The sequence below is a fragment of the Somniosus microcephalus genome, chromosome 10 (genome assembly GCF_052327205.1).
Source record: "Somniosus microcephalus isolate GS21.2 chromosome 10, FLI_Smic_1.0, whole genome shotgun sequence".
Classification (NCBI taxonomy): domain Eukaryota; kingdom Metazoa; phylum Chordata; class Chondrichthyes; order Squaliformes; family Somniosidae; genus Somniosus; species Somniosus microcephalus.
The window spans coordinates 145,728,193-145,745,186 of record NC_140996.1 but is presented as its reverse complement, the minus strand read 5'-3'; the positions used below and the strand labels follow the sequence as shown (position 1 = coordinate 145,745,186).

The 16,994-nt window shown below is 48.3% G+C and overlaps 1 protein-coding gene across 1 annotated transcript in view; it reads left to right on the top strand.

Annotated features, from left to right (window-relative positions):
- LOC147111733 (AF4/FMR2 family member 3-like) overlaps positions 1 to 16,994 on the top strand; it is a 176,301-nt gene that overhangs the window by 106,494 nt on the left and 52,813 nt on the right. Inside the window, exon 9 of the mRNA XM_085998922.1 lies at positions 2,167 to 2,238. Coding sequence (XP_085855048.1) covers positions 2,167 to 2,238 — 72 coding nt within the window. The remainder of the gene's footprint in view (positions 1 to 2,166; positions 2,239 to 16,994) is intronic.

The window sequence follows — 16,994 nt, the reverse complement described above, 5'->3', positions numbered from 1 at the left end:
AGAGTATTCCATCACACTCCTGACTTGTGCCTTGTAGATGGTGGAAAGGCTTTGGGAAGTAAGGACGTGAGAAACTCGCCACAGAATACCCAGCCTCTGACCTGCTCTTGTTGCCACAGTATTTATGTGGCTGGTCCAGTTAAGTTTCTGATCAATGATTACCCCCAGGATGTTGATGGTGGGGGATTCGGCAATGGTAATGCCGTTGAATGTCAAGTGGCTTTGGTTAAACCCTTGCTTGTTGGAGATAGTCATTGCCTGGCACTTGTGTGGCGCAAATGTGACTTGCCACTTATCAGCCCAAGCCTGAATGTCGTTCAGGTCTTGCTGCATGCGGGCATGGACTGCTTCATTTTCTGAGGAGTTGTGAATGCAATCATCTGTGAACATCCCCACCTCTGGTCTTATGATGGAGGGAAGGTCATTGGGCCTAGGACACTGCCCTGAGGAACTCCTACAGCGATTTCCTGAGGCTGAGATGATTGACTTCCAAGAACCACAACCATCTTCCTTTGTGCTAGATATGACGCCAGCCAGTGGAGAGTTTTCCCCGATTCCCATCCTGTATCCAGTGCACTCAGTTGTTTCTTGATATCACATGGAGTGAATCGAATTAGCTGAAGACTGGTTTCTGTGATGGTGGGAACCTCGGGAGGAGGCCAAGCTGGATCATCCACTCAGCATTTCTGGCTGAAGATGGTTGCAAACTCTTCAGCCTTGTCTTTTGCACTCAGGTGCTGGGCTCTGCCATCATTGAGGATGGGGATATTCATGGGGCCTCCTCCTCCCATTAGTTGTTTAATTATCCACCACCATTCACGACTGGATGTGACAGGACTGCAGAGCTTTGATCAGATCTGTTGATTGTGGGATCGCTTAGCTCTGTCTATAGCATGCTTCTTCCACTGTTTAGCATGCATGTAGTCTTGTGTTGCAGCTTCCCCAGGTTTGCAACTCATTTTTAGGTACACGTGGTGTTGCTCTTGGCATGTTCTTCTGAACTCCTCATTGAACCAGGGTTGGTTCCCTGGCTTGATGGTAATGGTAGAGTGAGGGATATGCCGGGCCATGAGGTTACAGAGTGTGGTGGAATACAGTTCTGCTGCTGCTGATGGCCCACAGCGCCTCAGAGATGCCCAGTTTTGAGCTGCTAGATCTGTTCTGAATCTATCGCATTTAGCACAGTGGTAGTGCCACACAACACGATGGAGGATGTCCTCAGTGTGAAGACGGGACTTCGTCTCCACAAGGACTGTGCGGTCGTCACTGCTACCAATGCTGTCATGGACAGATGCATCTGCAACAGGTAGATTGGTGAGGATGAGGTCAAGCATGTTTTTCCCTCGCATTGGTTCTCTCACCACCTGCCGCAGGCCCAGTCTGGCAGTTATGTCATTCAGGACTCTGCCAGTTCGGTCAGTAGTGGTGCTACCGAGCCACTCTTGGTGATTGACATTGAAGTCCCCCACCCAGAGTACATTCTGTGCCCTTGCTACCCTCAGTGCTTCTTTCAAGTGGCGTTCAACATGGAGGAGTACTGATTCATCAACTGAGGGAGGGCGGTAGATGGTAATCAGCAGGAGGTTTCCTTGCCCATGCTTGACCTGAAGCCATGAGATTTCATGGGGTCCGGAGTCAATGTTGGGGACTCCCAGGACCACTCCCTCCTGACTGTATACCACTGTGCCACCGCCTCTGGTAGGTCTGTCCTGCCGGTGGGACGGGACATACCCAGGGATGGTGATGGAGGAGTCTGGGACATTGGCTGACAGGTACAATTCTGTGAGTATGACTATGTCAGGCTGTTGCTTGACTAGACTGTGGGACAGCTCTCAGATGTCTAGCTTTTGGATTACTAGTCCAGTAACATAACCACGTCCGGTATAAAACCTAGCAAAGTCCCTTTACATGGATAACACAAGTTACTTAATAGCACAGATTTGTTTAGCATATTTGAAATGCTGCAGGTTAATTGAACTAAAATGAATTAATGTTTTCGCACTTTTATCCAGGCATTGCCTAAAATAGTATCAAATTAAAACACTTTAACTTATAATTTACTTATATGTTGAGTGTCTCATCTTGGCACTGAACCTGGTGAAATGTAAATAATTTTGTTTTGATGTTTTATTTATATCTCTGCTTAAATTTGAGTTTTGTTTAAAGGTATGCTATGAGACTGAAGACTCATTCAGGTGCAACAGCCACTCAAGCAGATAAGCAGCTAGCTGCTTTGTGGTGAGTTTCTAAATTATGAGTATGCAAATTAATACCCTTTACATAAACATTTTCTTATTTTCCTGGTATAAATGACTATCAGTCATTAACTTTTTTTTATATTAGTCTGTGAAACATTTTTCTAACATAGAAACTGAATTAAGAATTTGCATTTTACAAAAGCAAAATACTGCGGATGCTGGAAATCTGAAATAAAAACAGAAAATGCTGGAAATAGTCAGCAGGTCAGGCAGCATTGTAGAGAGAGAAACAGAGTTAACGTTTCAGATCGATGACCTTCCGTCAGCATTTTCTGTTTATTTCCATTTTACATCTTAACTACATACAGAAATATTTTGTTTAAAAATCAAATCCTATTGTTTCTAGTTGTGTCTGTCATTGTCTTTCAATAAGTGGTGCATTAAGGCCGCATTTTAGAGCATTGTAGTGTGGTGAAATATGGATTGACCTCAAAACTCTCCCCTGCCGCCCACGCACCCCCCACCGCACCATACGTTGCGTTTTCATTCTCACCCATGCCACCATGGCGATGCATTGAGTAGAAACTAGAAGTAGAAACTTCTCTAGAGAGAGGGAAAACTGGGGAACAAGTAATTCTATCTTAACTTTCAGGAACAGGTTTAACAATGGCTCAGAAGTGATCTGGGAGCAGTTCACCATCCGGCCTTCTCAACTACAATGTTACGGGACAATCTATAGAAAGGAGAAAGAAGATCAAATATAAATATTTTAAGGAGTTTCGTCCTCAAAATACAAATAAATACATTTTGAAATCCTACTCATTAACAACTCATTAATATTTTCTCCTAGCGTATGTATGATTGTAAATCCATCTTCTGTTCTAATTCATCTTATTTTACTAGGTACAATAGGAATCCCGAAACTGTGGTATTGGCACATGAGGCTGTGCAGGGATATATTTTTAAACACAGCATGTTAGTAGAAACCATTGGTTGAAACTAGATAAACATTCTGTAAAAGAGATGGGAATAAAAAAATCTGGGACCTCAGCTGGATCTTAAGAACCTCCCAGCACATCAAAGTGGTAACTAACAAAAATATGATGAAAATATTTACAACAGGGAAAAAAAACTTGAAAGCATCTGTTTTACATTTTTACATTTGTTTTGGTTTACTCAACCTTTGTTTAATATGTGTTACAAATTTCTCTCCACTTCAGAGGTGCTGGTTGCTCCTGTAAGCAGTCTCTGCATCTTACATTCAGGAGTGAGCCTATACTGCCCAATAGCTAATTATACAATAGTGTAATCCAGTTCTATAACAGTACCTGTAGTACCTTCTTGTGATCTGAACTGGAGATCATGCCTTTCACCTGTGCCCTTGCATGTACTTCTCTAATTCTTCAGTAGGCAGACTGAGACAAAGCCACATAGCAAGTGAAAGTACAGAGAGACAGTTATAATCAAAACACACTCACACTTCACTTCAACCCACCATGAATAAAGAAATAATAAACCACATTATCCCATATTAGTGGACTAACTTAACTTTTCCTGGTTAGCTTTCTGGTCCTGACCGGGTCAAAGCTTAAGATCAGTGAGTTTTCCCTAGCTAGACTCCGCTCCCTTAACAGACCGAACTGATTGGCCTTGAACGTTGTTTTTTCTCTAATTTTGTTACTCTGAACCACAGGATGTCATTGGGCTATCCCTCCAATTTCTTCCCCATTCCATTATTCTACAGTAAGCCTGTCAGTAAAATCAACTACCTCCTCCCCGCCCCCACAACACACACACAACATGGATTCTTGGCATGCAAGGCTCAAATTAATAGGTCATCACAATGATAATAGGCGTGGATTTTAATAGGAAGCCATTGTCCCAAGACATTGTGGAAACACTGATGTGCCTCAATAAATCCGAGACTCGATGTTAGCGAAACAAAACAAGGCTTTTATTGACTTAGAAGGTAACACACAGAGGAGAATGTATCTTCCATCCAGAGGTCTGCCGTACTGGCTGTGCTGCAGGCTGGGCCAGCTTACATAGGAGCCAGGTATGGGCGGAGCCCTACACACAGTACAATACAATGGAAATGAAACTGAAACCAACCACAGTCACAGGCAGAGAAATGCTGATGAGTGATGAATGGAATATTTCATCACATTCACCCCTTCTATAGATTTAGTCTGTTCGGGGGTTTGATAGTCCTCTGCGACCGACGTGGCTGTTGTGGTGCCGCGGGTGTCGGCTGGGTGTCCCCGGTGGCCTCCTGGGTCTCTGCCGGGGGTGCCGCCAGGGTTGTTGAAGGGGTAGTTGGTGGGGGTACCGTTGGTCGATGTTCTTCCGGGGGTGATGAGAGAGTAGTGGGTGGGTAAGAGTTGCTGTGGTCGTTGTTGCTGCTGTTGTCGTGGTTGTTGTCGTTACCGGCTGGGGCGACGTCTTTTATGGACACGGTGTCCTCCCTTCCATCGGCGTGCCGGACATACGCGTATTGGGGGTTGGTGTGGAGTAGGTGCACTGACTCCACGAGAGGGTCCGTCTTGTGGCCCCTCACATGCCTTCGCACGAATACCGGACCTGGGGTGGAGAGCCATGACGGCATGGATACGCCTGAGGTGGATTTCCAGGGAAAAACAAACATTCGCTCGTGAGGCATGGCATTAGTGGCAGTACACAATAGCGACCGTATCAAATGGAGCACATCTGGGAGGACTTCCTGCCAGCGGGAGATAGGGAGGCCTTTGGTCCTTAGAGCTAGAGTGACTGCTTTCCATACTGTCCCGTTCTCTCGCTCCACTTGACCGTTACCCCGGGGGTTGTAGCTGGTGGTACGGCTCGTGGCGATCCCCCTGGACAGCATGTACTGGCGTAGCTCTTCACTCATGAAGGACGCCCCCCTATCCGTATGGATGTAGCTTGGCATACCGAACAGGCAGAACAGGCTGTTGAGGCATTTAATGACCGTGGCGCTGGTCATGTCTGGGCAGGGGAAGGCGAATGGGAAACGAGAGTATTCGTCCACAATGTTCAGGAAGTAAACATTGCGGTCGACGGACGGGAGGGGGCCCTTGAAATCTAAGCTGAGCCGCTCAAAGGGCCGTGTAGCTTTGATTAAGTGGGCTCTATCTGGGCGGTAGAACCGAGGCTTGCACTCAGCGCAAGTGCGACAGTTCCTGGTCAGGGACCGAACTTCCTCAATCGAGTAGGGTAAGTTGCGGGACTTTATGAAGTGGAACAGCCGCGTGACCCCTGGGTGGCAGAGGTCATTGTGGAGGGTCTGTAGCCGATCCCCGGTGGCGCTGGCACACATCCCTCGTGAGAGGGCGTCGGGGGATTCGTTAAGGGCCCCTGGCCGGTAAATGATGTCATAATCGAAGGTGGAGAGCTCGATCCGCCACCTGAGAATCTTATCATTTTTAATCTTCCCCCTCTGTTTATTATTGAACATAAACGCTACCGACCGCTGGTCGGTAAGTAGGGTGAAGCGTTTGCCGGCTAGGTAGTGGCGCCAGTGGCGCACTGCCTCCACGATGGCTTGGGCCTCCTTTTCTACGGAGGAGTGTCTGATCTCGGGCCCTTGGAGGGTCCTCGAGAAGAAAGCTACGGGCCGCCCCGCCTGGTTGAGGGTGGCCGCCAAGGCAAAGTCAGACGCATCACTTTCCACTTGAAAGGGAGTGTTCTCGTCCACTGCCTGTAGCGTGGCCCGCTCAATATCCTGCTTAATGCTTTTGAAGGCGGCATGGGCCTCAGCAGAGAGCGGAAAAGAGGATGCTTTCAAGAGGGGGCGGGCTTTGTCGGAGTAGTTGGGAACCCATTGGGAATAATAAGAAAATAACCCCAGGCACCTTTTCAGGGCTTTGGGAGTGTTGGGCAGGGGCAGCTCCCGTAGGGGGCGCAATCGGTCGGGGTCTGGTCCGATTTCCCCATTCTCCACCACGCTGCCTAGTATGCAGAGGCGCGTGGTGTTGTAAACGCACTTGTCCTCGTTGTAGGTGAGGTTGAGTTTTTGTGCGGTTTTCAGGAACCTCTCGAGGTTCGAGTCGTGATCCTGCTGGTTGTGACCGCAGATGGTGACGTTGTCGAGGTAGGGGAAGGTTGCCTGCAAGTGGTGGTCATCGACCATGCGGTCCATCTCCCTCTGGAAGACCGAGACCCCATTCGTCACCCCAAAGGGGACTCTGAGGAATTGGTAGAGGCGTCCGTTCGCCTTGAAGGCGGTGTACGGGCGGTCCTCTGGTCTGATAGGGAGCTGGTGGTACGCTGACTTGAGGTCGATGGTGGAGAACACCCGGTATTGGGCGATTTGGTTCACCATTTCTGATATGCGGGGTAGCGGGTAGGCGTCTAGCTGGGTGTACCTGTTGATCGTTTGGCTATAGTTGATCACCATCCGTTTCTTCTCACTACCCCTTACCACTACCACTTGGGCGTGCCACGGGCTGTTGCTGCGTTCAATAATGCGCTCTTTCAGGTGCCTGTCTACCTCGGTCGCGATAAACCGCCTGTCCTCCCAGCTGTACCTCCTGCTTTTGGTTGCTATTGGCCGGCAGTTAGGGGTAAGGTTCGCGAATAGCGAAGGCGGCTTTACCTTCAGGGTAGCCAGACCGCACACTGTGAGGGGCGGCTGGGACCCACCGTAATTGAGCGTGATGCTTTGGTGGTAGTACTGGAAATCCAGGCCCAAGATCACGCTCGCACATAGATTCAGCGTCCGTAGCGTCTTTGACGGCTGCGGAATTGTCCAGGAAGAATTCCATACACATAAACCAGTGTCCGAAGCGTGCCGATGCGTCCAAAGCATGCTGGTCCAAATCCAAACGTTCGGGTTTCAAGAGTTGATCCATTGTGTTGAAAATTAAGTCAATAAAATTGATGTGCCTCAATAAATCCGAGACTCGATGTTAGCGAAACAAAACAAGGCTTTTATTGACTTAGAAGGTAACACACAGAGGAGAATGTATCTTCCATCCAGAGGTCTGCCGTACTGGCTGTGCTGCAGGCTGGGCCAGCTTACATAGGAGCCAGGTATGGGCGGAGCCCTACACACAGTACAATACAATGGAAATGAAACTGAAACCAACCACAGTCACAGGCAGAGAAATACTGATGAGTGATGAATGGAATATTTCATCACAAACACATCTTCAATGCACGGTTCATTAACACATAAATTGCTCTTTGGCCGGAATTTTTACACTGCAGAGAGTGCGGGTTCGCGAGCGGATCAGCAGTTAAAAGCACTGAAATTGACAGAGCATTGGGAACCCGCCTTCATCCCACCAACTTCCGCAATTAACTCAGGCGCATTTGCCAGCGCGCCACGGACCCGCTCAGGAGAGACGGGCAACCTCATTGAAGTAGTTAACAGTTCATTGAGAGACTCTTAAGAGGCTTTTTAACCTGAGGTTTCAACTTTTACTGCTTGTGCATGGCATTCACAAAGCTCGCCTGCGAAGGGGAGGCGGGAGCTCAGTGGGCATGGTGCAAGTTCATTAAGTGACAGCTGGAAAAAGCACGTAAATACAGACAGCTTACACCTGCTTCCTTGCCTAAGGGTAAGGCTCTTGCTGACACCATTTTGTGCAGAGATTTTGCTTTCAGGGGTTTGCAGGTGATTTCTGCAAACTCAGAAGCCACTCTCACTACATTGGAGGATTGTGCCTCTGATTTCCACTTCACCTGGCATCTATCAGATCAGCACGAGTGCCGCTTATGCTGTTTCACCTTGGACCTCAGATTCAGATCAAGATGAGCCCCAGCACCAACAACAGCAGCAGCAGCAACAGCAGCCTTCTCCTCACCAACCTGATGCTCCACAGGAGAGAGGGGGTCAGCACAGGGGTGCACCTCGCTGGAGGCGATACCCCAACACAGGGTATACAGGCAGAGGATGAGCTTCCTGGACATGACTGAACAGCAGTGCTTCAGGACGCTCAGGCTATCGTGACGCTCACGCCAGGACGTGGCAGACATTTGTAGCTTTCTGGAAGAAGACCTGCTGCCCAGAGGTCCTGGTGGACACTCCTTACCAGCGGCTGTCAAAGTCACCACCGCCCTCAACTCCTTTGCCTCAGGTCCCTTCCAGGGATCTGTAGCAGACATTTGCAGGATCTCGCAGTCGGCTGTCCACAAATGCATCACCCAGGTGACCGATGCCATGTTTCACAAGTCAGGCACTTATGTTCACCTTGCCACTGATGAAGCCAGTGTGACTGATCGGGCGCTCGGCTATGCAGCTCTGGCTGGCTTTCCACAGGTGCAGGGCGTCATCGACTGCACACATGTGGCCATCAAGGCAACCCCAAATCACCCAGGCGTGTTCGTGAACCAGTAGGGCTTGCACTCTCTCAATGTGCAGCTTGTCTACAACCATAAAAAGATTATCATGCATATGTGTGCCAGATTCCCAGGGAGCTGCCATGACTCTTTCGTCCTGTGCCAATCCACCTTCCCTCAGCTAGTCACACCTCCGAACAGAATTACCGGCTGGCTGCTTGGAGACAAGGGCTATCCACTGAAGACATGGCTGATGACACCTTTGAGGAGGCCAAGCAATGAAGCCGAGGAGCACTATAATGAAAGCCACATGACAACCATATGTGTCATAGACCAAGCAATCGGCTTGCTGAAGATGCATTTCAGATGCCTTGACAGATCTGGAGAAGCCCTAAATATGCACCAGCCAGGGCCTCCAGTATGATCATTGTATTCTGCGCACTGCACAACATAGTGCAGCAGCAAGGATTGGAGCTGCAGGAGGAGCAAGGCACAGAGCGCACAGCCTCTTCGGAGGAGGAGGAGGAGGTGGAAAATGAGGAGGAGGAGGAGGAGGAGGAGGAACTTGAGGTGGACTTGGCACCAGCAGCGGTGCACATTGCTAATCGGGATGGCCTCATAATGGCCCGATTTCACTAAGTTGCACCAATGCAATTCACAATTCACAATTCAGCTGTACCAACTTCCCCACCGCCCCCCCCCCCTCCACCACCACCACCAACACCACAAAGCAGTTCTAAAATGACCAAACCATTCCTGTCATACACACACCCATTGCTCAAAGTTAAGTAATGTCTCACCATTCACTTACCAGGTAGCAGGCAAAAATGAACAAGACAGGACAAAGAATTAAATTTATGTGCGTCATAAATAGAACTGAAACCTAACACTAACATTTTGGCAAACACCCATGTGCATACCCTTGTGCATCTGCGATTGTGTCATTTTTCTTTTCCGAGTGCTTCTACAAGGTATGCCCCCTGTGGCTTCAGCAGACGTAGGGGCAGGCTGCTCACTTCCCTGTTCTGACTGCTTAGACACTTTTGGTGGACGTCTTCCAGGTTTTCGAGCCTGTGAATGCCCCTGCTTCTCCTACAACTGTGCAGGGGCAGACTCGGCCATCAGGATCTGAGGCAGCATGTGGGGCTCTGACTGAGGGGGAGCAATGGGGGAGAAGTGGGAGCACTTTGAGCAGAGCCCCCACTTCGATGTCCCCTCTCAACATCATCCCTCTCATGGGCCACCCACACTTCCCTGCTAGCAAGGAGCTGGACAGCACCTTGCTGCACATCAATGAGGCAATGAACGCCCACGTCTACGTTGCTATCCCTTCTAGAGGTGAGTTCAATAAGGGTCTGCAAGCTGTTGTTCACAGCAAATGTGTTCTCATTTGACTGGCGCATTTGCTGCTCCATGCAGGTGGCCATCCTTTCCATGGAAGAGTGCATCGTCGCCATCGCCTGCGACATGGTGCTGCTCATGTTGGAGATGGACTCCTCCATTCTCTGGACAATCACACACATCACAGCTGGAAAAGCTGCCAGAGCCTCGCGCATTTGTTGCTGCTCCTCCAAGATCAACCTCTTTGTCGACGGCCCCCCGAGGTTCAGCATCTGCATCCAGCTGAGCAAAGCTTGGAGCATCCTGCACCCTCTGGCAAGGACTCTCCACTGCTGTCCCTGTCTCCACCATCTGCTCTTGCTCACTTGTGATGTGTGAGACACCAGGTGACAACACTACTCTATGTCTTGCAGGACCCACCGACGTGCAAGTATCTGTGCTGGTGCTTGGTGCACATGGGTCTGTTGACGGTGCACCCTCAGAGACCGCAACTTCCTCTGAGGAGTCGTCTTTCTCCTCCAGCTGGACAGTGGGAGGGGGGGCGGTGGCACTTGATGGACCTGTGGGAGAGTAGACATGAATTAGAACTCTTACGATAAGAATGTTTAACGTTACCATTATGCACATCATGATATTTCACTGGCTGCTGACATCAGTCAGCATGAGTGACTGTTTATGCCATGTGGCTGTATGATATTTAATTCTGTCACCAGGTTGTTGGGAGGTCCCCCTCTCTCCATCTCCCACCGCCAGCAGCTCTGTCACTCCGTTTAATTCCAGCGCCGCCTCCTCTGCTGGCCTCAATATACTGTAAATTGGAGGGCCACCTCCGGTTCTCTGTCTCTCCCTGTTGTTCTGCACTCTCTTCTGCAAGGAGGGAAAAAAGAGAACTTTGAGTGAGAGTGATGGAATGAGTGTAGGGGATGGATTGGCAACATGTAGAGGGTGGCTACGAGGGAGTGGCATGACATTGCCAAATAGCCTCCTTCTGTGCCATTACTTTCTATAATTGCATTAGACTGAGGTTGAGTGTCAGTGGTGGATAGTCAGATGGAGATGTGAGTAGGTGCATAGAGAGTGAGAGATCCGTGCACCTGAAAGTTGGGTTGGTGTAAGGAGTGAAGTGCAGGAGTAGGCTTGGGAAGGCAGAGTGATGGGATTGGGGTGACACACACATCAGGATGTAGTTGAATGTGGCATTGAACTCACCTTTCCTGACCTCATAAGATCATTAAATCTGTTCCTACACTGCATCCAGGAGCGGCTGACAACACCTCTGCTGTTCACTTTGTGTGCGGTCTCCAGCCATGCCTGCTTTGTTTCACTGGCTGGCCTCTTCCTGCCAACCGCAGAGAACCGGACCTCCATCCTTTCTCTCTCCCTGGAGCAGGATGTCCAGGGAGGAATCAGAAAACCTGGGCACAGCCTTCTGGCGCTGAAACTCCTTCGTTGGCTATAAATGATTGCACCCTCACAGTCAAAGTATTGAATGTAACAGCAACAGGCACCTCTCACAACCACCTCAGATCCTCCTACAACAACCTTCAACTCTGATGTGTGCAAGGCTCCTTTAAATAGGTGAGCTGAAGGCGAGTAATCGTGACATCATCAGACCCGCTCCATTTAATTGTCCGGAAACCCACATGACTCAGTCAATTGATCTAATTAAGTTAAGTACACAATGGGGAGCGCGCTGATGGAAAGTTTGTGATGGCTACACTTTACGCTGACCACCACCCCCCATCTCCCCCCCGCCCGCCCGCCCCGCCCCCGAAACCACTCACAGGTAAAAATTCAGCCCTTTGTCTCAGCAGATGCAGCATATTGCTGTAAGCTGATTTAGAAATCTACATCAATCCACTTTAATGTAAAATGCAACACTTTAATGTAACATTTGAAATCCTTTCTATGGAAAAAATGGTCCAAAGAAATCCCTAAATGTAGCAATATAACTTACTAAATAATGAATATTCTATTTTGTTTCATATTGCATTTTATCTGAATAGTTTTTGTGACATCCCAGATGTCATTGGCCCTGATTTTGCTCACAGCGACGAAATAATGTCTTTCACTGTTCACCTTGCGTACAGTTGCCCAAAGACTTTTTGCGGGCTTGTCAGTGGGGATTTCCACTAATCGGGTATCAGATGCAGCACAGCACCCTCTACAGGGGATCTGTGGGATCTGTGAGCAAGCAAGCAATAGTGAGGCTCTTCCACCAATCAGATTGAAGTATCCTCACTGTGCCACATAGACTGCAAACAAGGAAGTAAAAAACAGGAAATATAAATTACATTTAAATAATTGTACAGGAAGCAAAATAAAGATTGGGACACACAGATGGGATTAAGAGAGCGATTAAAGAGAAAAACTAAAAAAAAAATGTTTTAATCTGCAGCAGTAATTTTCTGCTGAGGAAATGAGACTCCACACTTCTAAAATAAATTTTTCAGGACCACAGAGGTTGCTCAGCATAATTATCACTTATTACACCATTAAAAACTCATTTACTCCTGAATGCACTAGCCCTAACTTTTTCATCAACCTTTAGTGCAGAACCACTGGGTAAATGGCACAGGTTAGAAACATAGAAACATACAAGATAGGAGCAGGAGTAGGCCATTCGGCCCCTCGAGCCTGTTCCGCCATTTAATGAGATCATGGCTGATCATCCAAATTCAGTACCCTGTCCCTGCTTTCTCCCCATATCTCTTGACCCCTTCAGCCTTAAGAAATATATCTAACTCCTTCTTGAATATATTTAATAAGTTGGCCTCAACTGCCTTCTGTGGTAGAGAATTCCACAGGTTCACCACTCTCTGGGTGAAGAAATTCCTCCTCATCTCAGTCCTAAATGGCTTACCCCTTATCCTTAGACTGTGACCCCTGGTTCTGGACTCCCCCGCCATCGGGAACATCCTTCCTGCATCTAGTCTGTCTAGTTCTGTTCGAATTTTATAAGTTTCAATGAGATCCCCTCTCATTCTTCTAAACTCTAGCGAATATAAGCCTAATCAACCCAATCTCTTCATACGTCATTCCTGCCATCCCAGGTATCAGTCTGGTGAATCTTGGCTGCACTCCCTCCATGGCAAGAACATCCTTCCTCAGATAAGGCGACCAAAACTGCACACAATACTCAAGGTGTGGTCTCACCAAGGCCCTGTACAACTGCAGCAAGACATCCTTGCTCCTGTACTCGAATCCTCTTCCTATGAAGGCCAACATACTATTTGCCTTCTTAACCACCTGCTGCACCTGCATGCTTTCCTTCAGCGACTGGTGCACAAGGACACCCAGGTCTCGTTGCACTTCCCCTTTTCCCAATCTATTGCCATTCAGCTAATAATCTGTCTTCCTGTTTTTGCCACCAAAGTGGATAACCTCGCATTTATCCACATTATACTGCATCTGCCATGCATCTGCCCAATCACCCAACCTGTCCAAATCATACTGGAGTTTCTCTACATCCTCCTCACAGCACACACGCCCACCCAGCTTTGTGTCGTCTGCAAACTTGGAGAGATTACATCTAGTTCCCTCATCTAGAGCATTAATATATATTGTGAATAGCTGGGGTCCTAGCACCGATCCCTGCGGTACCCCACTAGTCACTGCCTGCCACTCGGAAAAAGACCCGTTTATTCCAACTCTTTGTTTCCTGGCTGCCAACCAGTTCTTTATCCAAGTCAGTACCTTACCCCCAATCTCATGTGCTTTAACTTTGCACGCCAATCTCTTATGCGGGACCTTATCGAAAGCCTTCTGAAAGCCCAAATACAGGTTCTCCCTTATCTATTCTACCAGTTACATCCTCAAAAAATTCCAGTAGATTTGTCAAGCATGATTTACCTTTTGTTAATCCATATTGACTTTGTCCAATCCTGTCACTGCTTTCCAAGTGTTCTGCTATTACATCTTTTATAATGGACTCTAGCATTTTCCCCACTACTGATGTCAGGCTTACCGGTCTATAATTCCCCATTTTCTCTCTACCACCTTTTTTTAAATAGTGGGGTTACATTAGCTACCCTCCAATCTATGGGAATTATTCCAGAGTCTATAGAATTTTGGAAGATGACCAGCAATGCATCTACTATTTCTAGGGCCACTTCCTTAAGTGCCCTAGGATGTAGATTATCAGGTCCATGTGATTTATCAGCCTTCAATCCCGTCAATTTCCCTAACACCATTTCCCTACAAATACTGAATTCATTCAATTCCTCCCTCTCATTAGACCCTATGTTCCCCGACATCTCTGGGAGGTTATTTGTGTCCTCCTTTGTGAAGACAGAACCAAAGTATGTATTTAATTGGTCTTCCATTTCTTTGTTCCCCATTATAAATTCCCCTGATTCTGACTGCAAGGTACCTGCGCTTGACTTCACCAATCTTTTTCTCTTCACATATCTATAGAAGCTTTTACAATCAGTTTTTATGTTCCCTGCAAGCTTAGTCTCATATTCTGTTTTCCCCCTCTTAATTAATCTCTTTGTCCTCCTTTGCTGAATCCTAAACTGCTCCCAATCCTCAGGTTTGCTGCTTTTTCTGGCCAATTTATATGTCCTCTCCTTGGATCTTATGCTATCCCTAATTTCCCTTGTTAGCCATGGTTGAGTCACCTTTTTTATTTTTTTTTATGCCAAACAGGGATGAACAAATTCTGTAGTTCATCCATGCGATCTTTAAATGTTTGCCATTGCCTATCCACCGTCAACCCTTTAAGTAACATTCCCCAATCCATCCTAGCCAACTTGCTCCTCATACCATCGTAGGTTCCTTTATTTAAATTCAGGACCCTAGTCTCTGAGTCAACTACTTCACTCTCCATCTTAATGAAGAATTCTATCATATTATGATCGCTCCTCCCCAAGGGGCCTCGCACAACAACATTGCTAATTAATCCTTTCTCATTACATAATACCCATTCTAAGATGGCCTGATCTCTAGTTGGTTCCTCGACATATTGGTCTAGGAAACCATCCCATATACACTCTAGGAATTCCTCCTCCACAGTGTTGTTACTAATTTGGTTAGCCCAATCTATATGTAGATTAAAGTCACCCATGATAACTGCTGTGCCCTTATTGCACGCGTCTCTAATTTCCCGTTTAATGCCATCCCCAACCTCAGCATTACTGTTTGGGAGTCTTTATACAACTCCCACTAACGTTTTCTGCCCCTTGTTATTTCTCAGCTCTACCCATACAGATTCCACATCATCAGAGCTAATATCCTTCCTTACTATTGTGTTAATCTCCTCTTTAACCAGCAATGCTACCCCACCTCCTTTTCCCTTTTCCTTGTCCTTCCTGAATATTGAATACCCCTGGATGTTGAATTCCCAGCCTTGGTCACCCTGGAGCCATGTCTCCGTAATTCCAATTACATCATATCCATTTACATCTATTTGCACAGCTAATTCATCCACCTTATTACGAATGCTCCTCGCATTAAGACACAAAGGCCTAGAAATTCAGTATCGCCACGTTTGGGGCGCTACAGCCGGGCATTCGCTAAATTTAACGCCCGGCGCAACTTAGCACCACCTTCGCTGAAATTGAGTTGCGTCGCCCCAAGAGGTTGCTGCTGCGCTAAAGCAGGCGATGCACGACTATCATAAGGCGCTAAGCCGGCAGCCAAGGTGCTAACACCGAGGGCGGGTGCAGCGCAGGTGCGGCGAGTTGCTGATTGAAGGCAGACATGCTGGTGCCGGTCAGCTCTTAAAGGGGGAGGGCCGATTTGTTTGGCTGCCATGCCCTGCACACTGCAGCCCTGAAGCAAGGCCTGCCCATTGCTGGTTCATCAGTTCTACGCCCAGGACCATGGGGAAGCCCGCTATTCTTCTAAATCCCATCGCACGCTCTTGCTGCTTGTCCAGGGTCATGGGGAAGAAGATGAACTGATGTCTCCTTCTGAAAAGGGCATTGGTCACCTGGTGGATGCAGCAATGTACCGCGAACTGGGAGATGTTGGCAATGTCCCCAGTAGCGGATTGGATGGAGCCGGTGGCATAGAACTTGAGAGCCACCGTCACCTTCACTGCCACCGACAGAGACGTCCTGCTCCTCAGCTGTGGCTGCAGATCTCCACGAAGCAGGTGGCAGATCTCAGTGACCACCTCCCTTCTGAATCGCAGCCTCCGAACACACTGCTCCTCAGACATGTTCAGATATGAGAACTGCTGGCAGTATACCCTGGGTGGGTAAGGCCTCCTGTGCCAACGCCTGTTGGCCTTTCTCCATCTGGCCTTGACTGGCACTCTCTCACAGCGTCTCTGAGCCCTTTGAATGCAATGGAGAAGCCCAACGTTTCCACCCATTGCAGCCCCCATTATATGTGGCGACTCAAGGCTATGGCACTGAAAGTTAAATCCAAGTGCAAAGCTCTGGCCTGAAGCCAGAAGTATCTGTGCAAGCACTGAGTCAAAGCAAAATGCTCTCTCCCTTTGTCTCTCTCCAAATATCCGTCTCTCACACAGAAGGATTGGCACAAAATGGCTGCCACTTATAATGCAAGAGGAGTCCCCTTTAAATAGCGCCCCCCGCGCCCCGCAGCGACTGGGAACCGTTCCCCTCTACCAGTCGCTGGGGGCGCCAGGCGCACAGAAGGGCGGCGCCACTGAAGTTCCGGTTTGGGGCGCACCAAGGGCGTTGCACCATGAAATGACGTCAGGATCTGCGCGCGCAGTTGAGCGGGCACTGCGGTTTTGCACCGCCGCTAAATCTTGAGTGAAGTTCGTAAGAGGCGCAGATCGCGCCGCGCCCGGGTGCTAGCCGCTTAGCGCCCCACTTCTCCTCCTCCTAAGGCGCTAGCGGCTGGCGCTAACAACTGAATTTCTAGGCCAAAGCCTTTAGGCTTGTTTTTTTAGCATTCTTAGTCCTGTTAGAATTATTATTTATTGTAGCCCTGTTTGATTTACACCCTTGATTTCTCTGCATTCCACTTTTGCTTTTCTCCTTCCTGTCTTTTGTTTCTATCCTTGCTTCCCTTTCCTCTGTCTCCCTGCACAGGTTCCCAACCCCCTGCCAATTTAGTTTAAACCCTCCCCAACAGCACTAGCAAACACTCCCCCTAGGACATCGGACCCGGTCCCGCCCAGGTGCAAACCGTCCAGTTTGTACGGGTCCCACCTCCCCCAGAACCGGTTCCAATGTCCCAGGAATTTGAATCGCT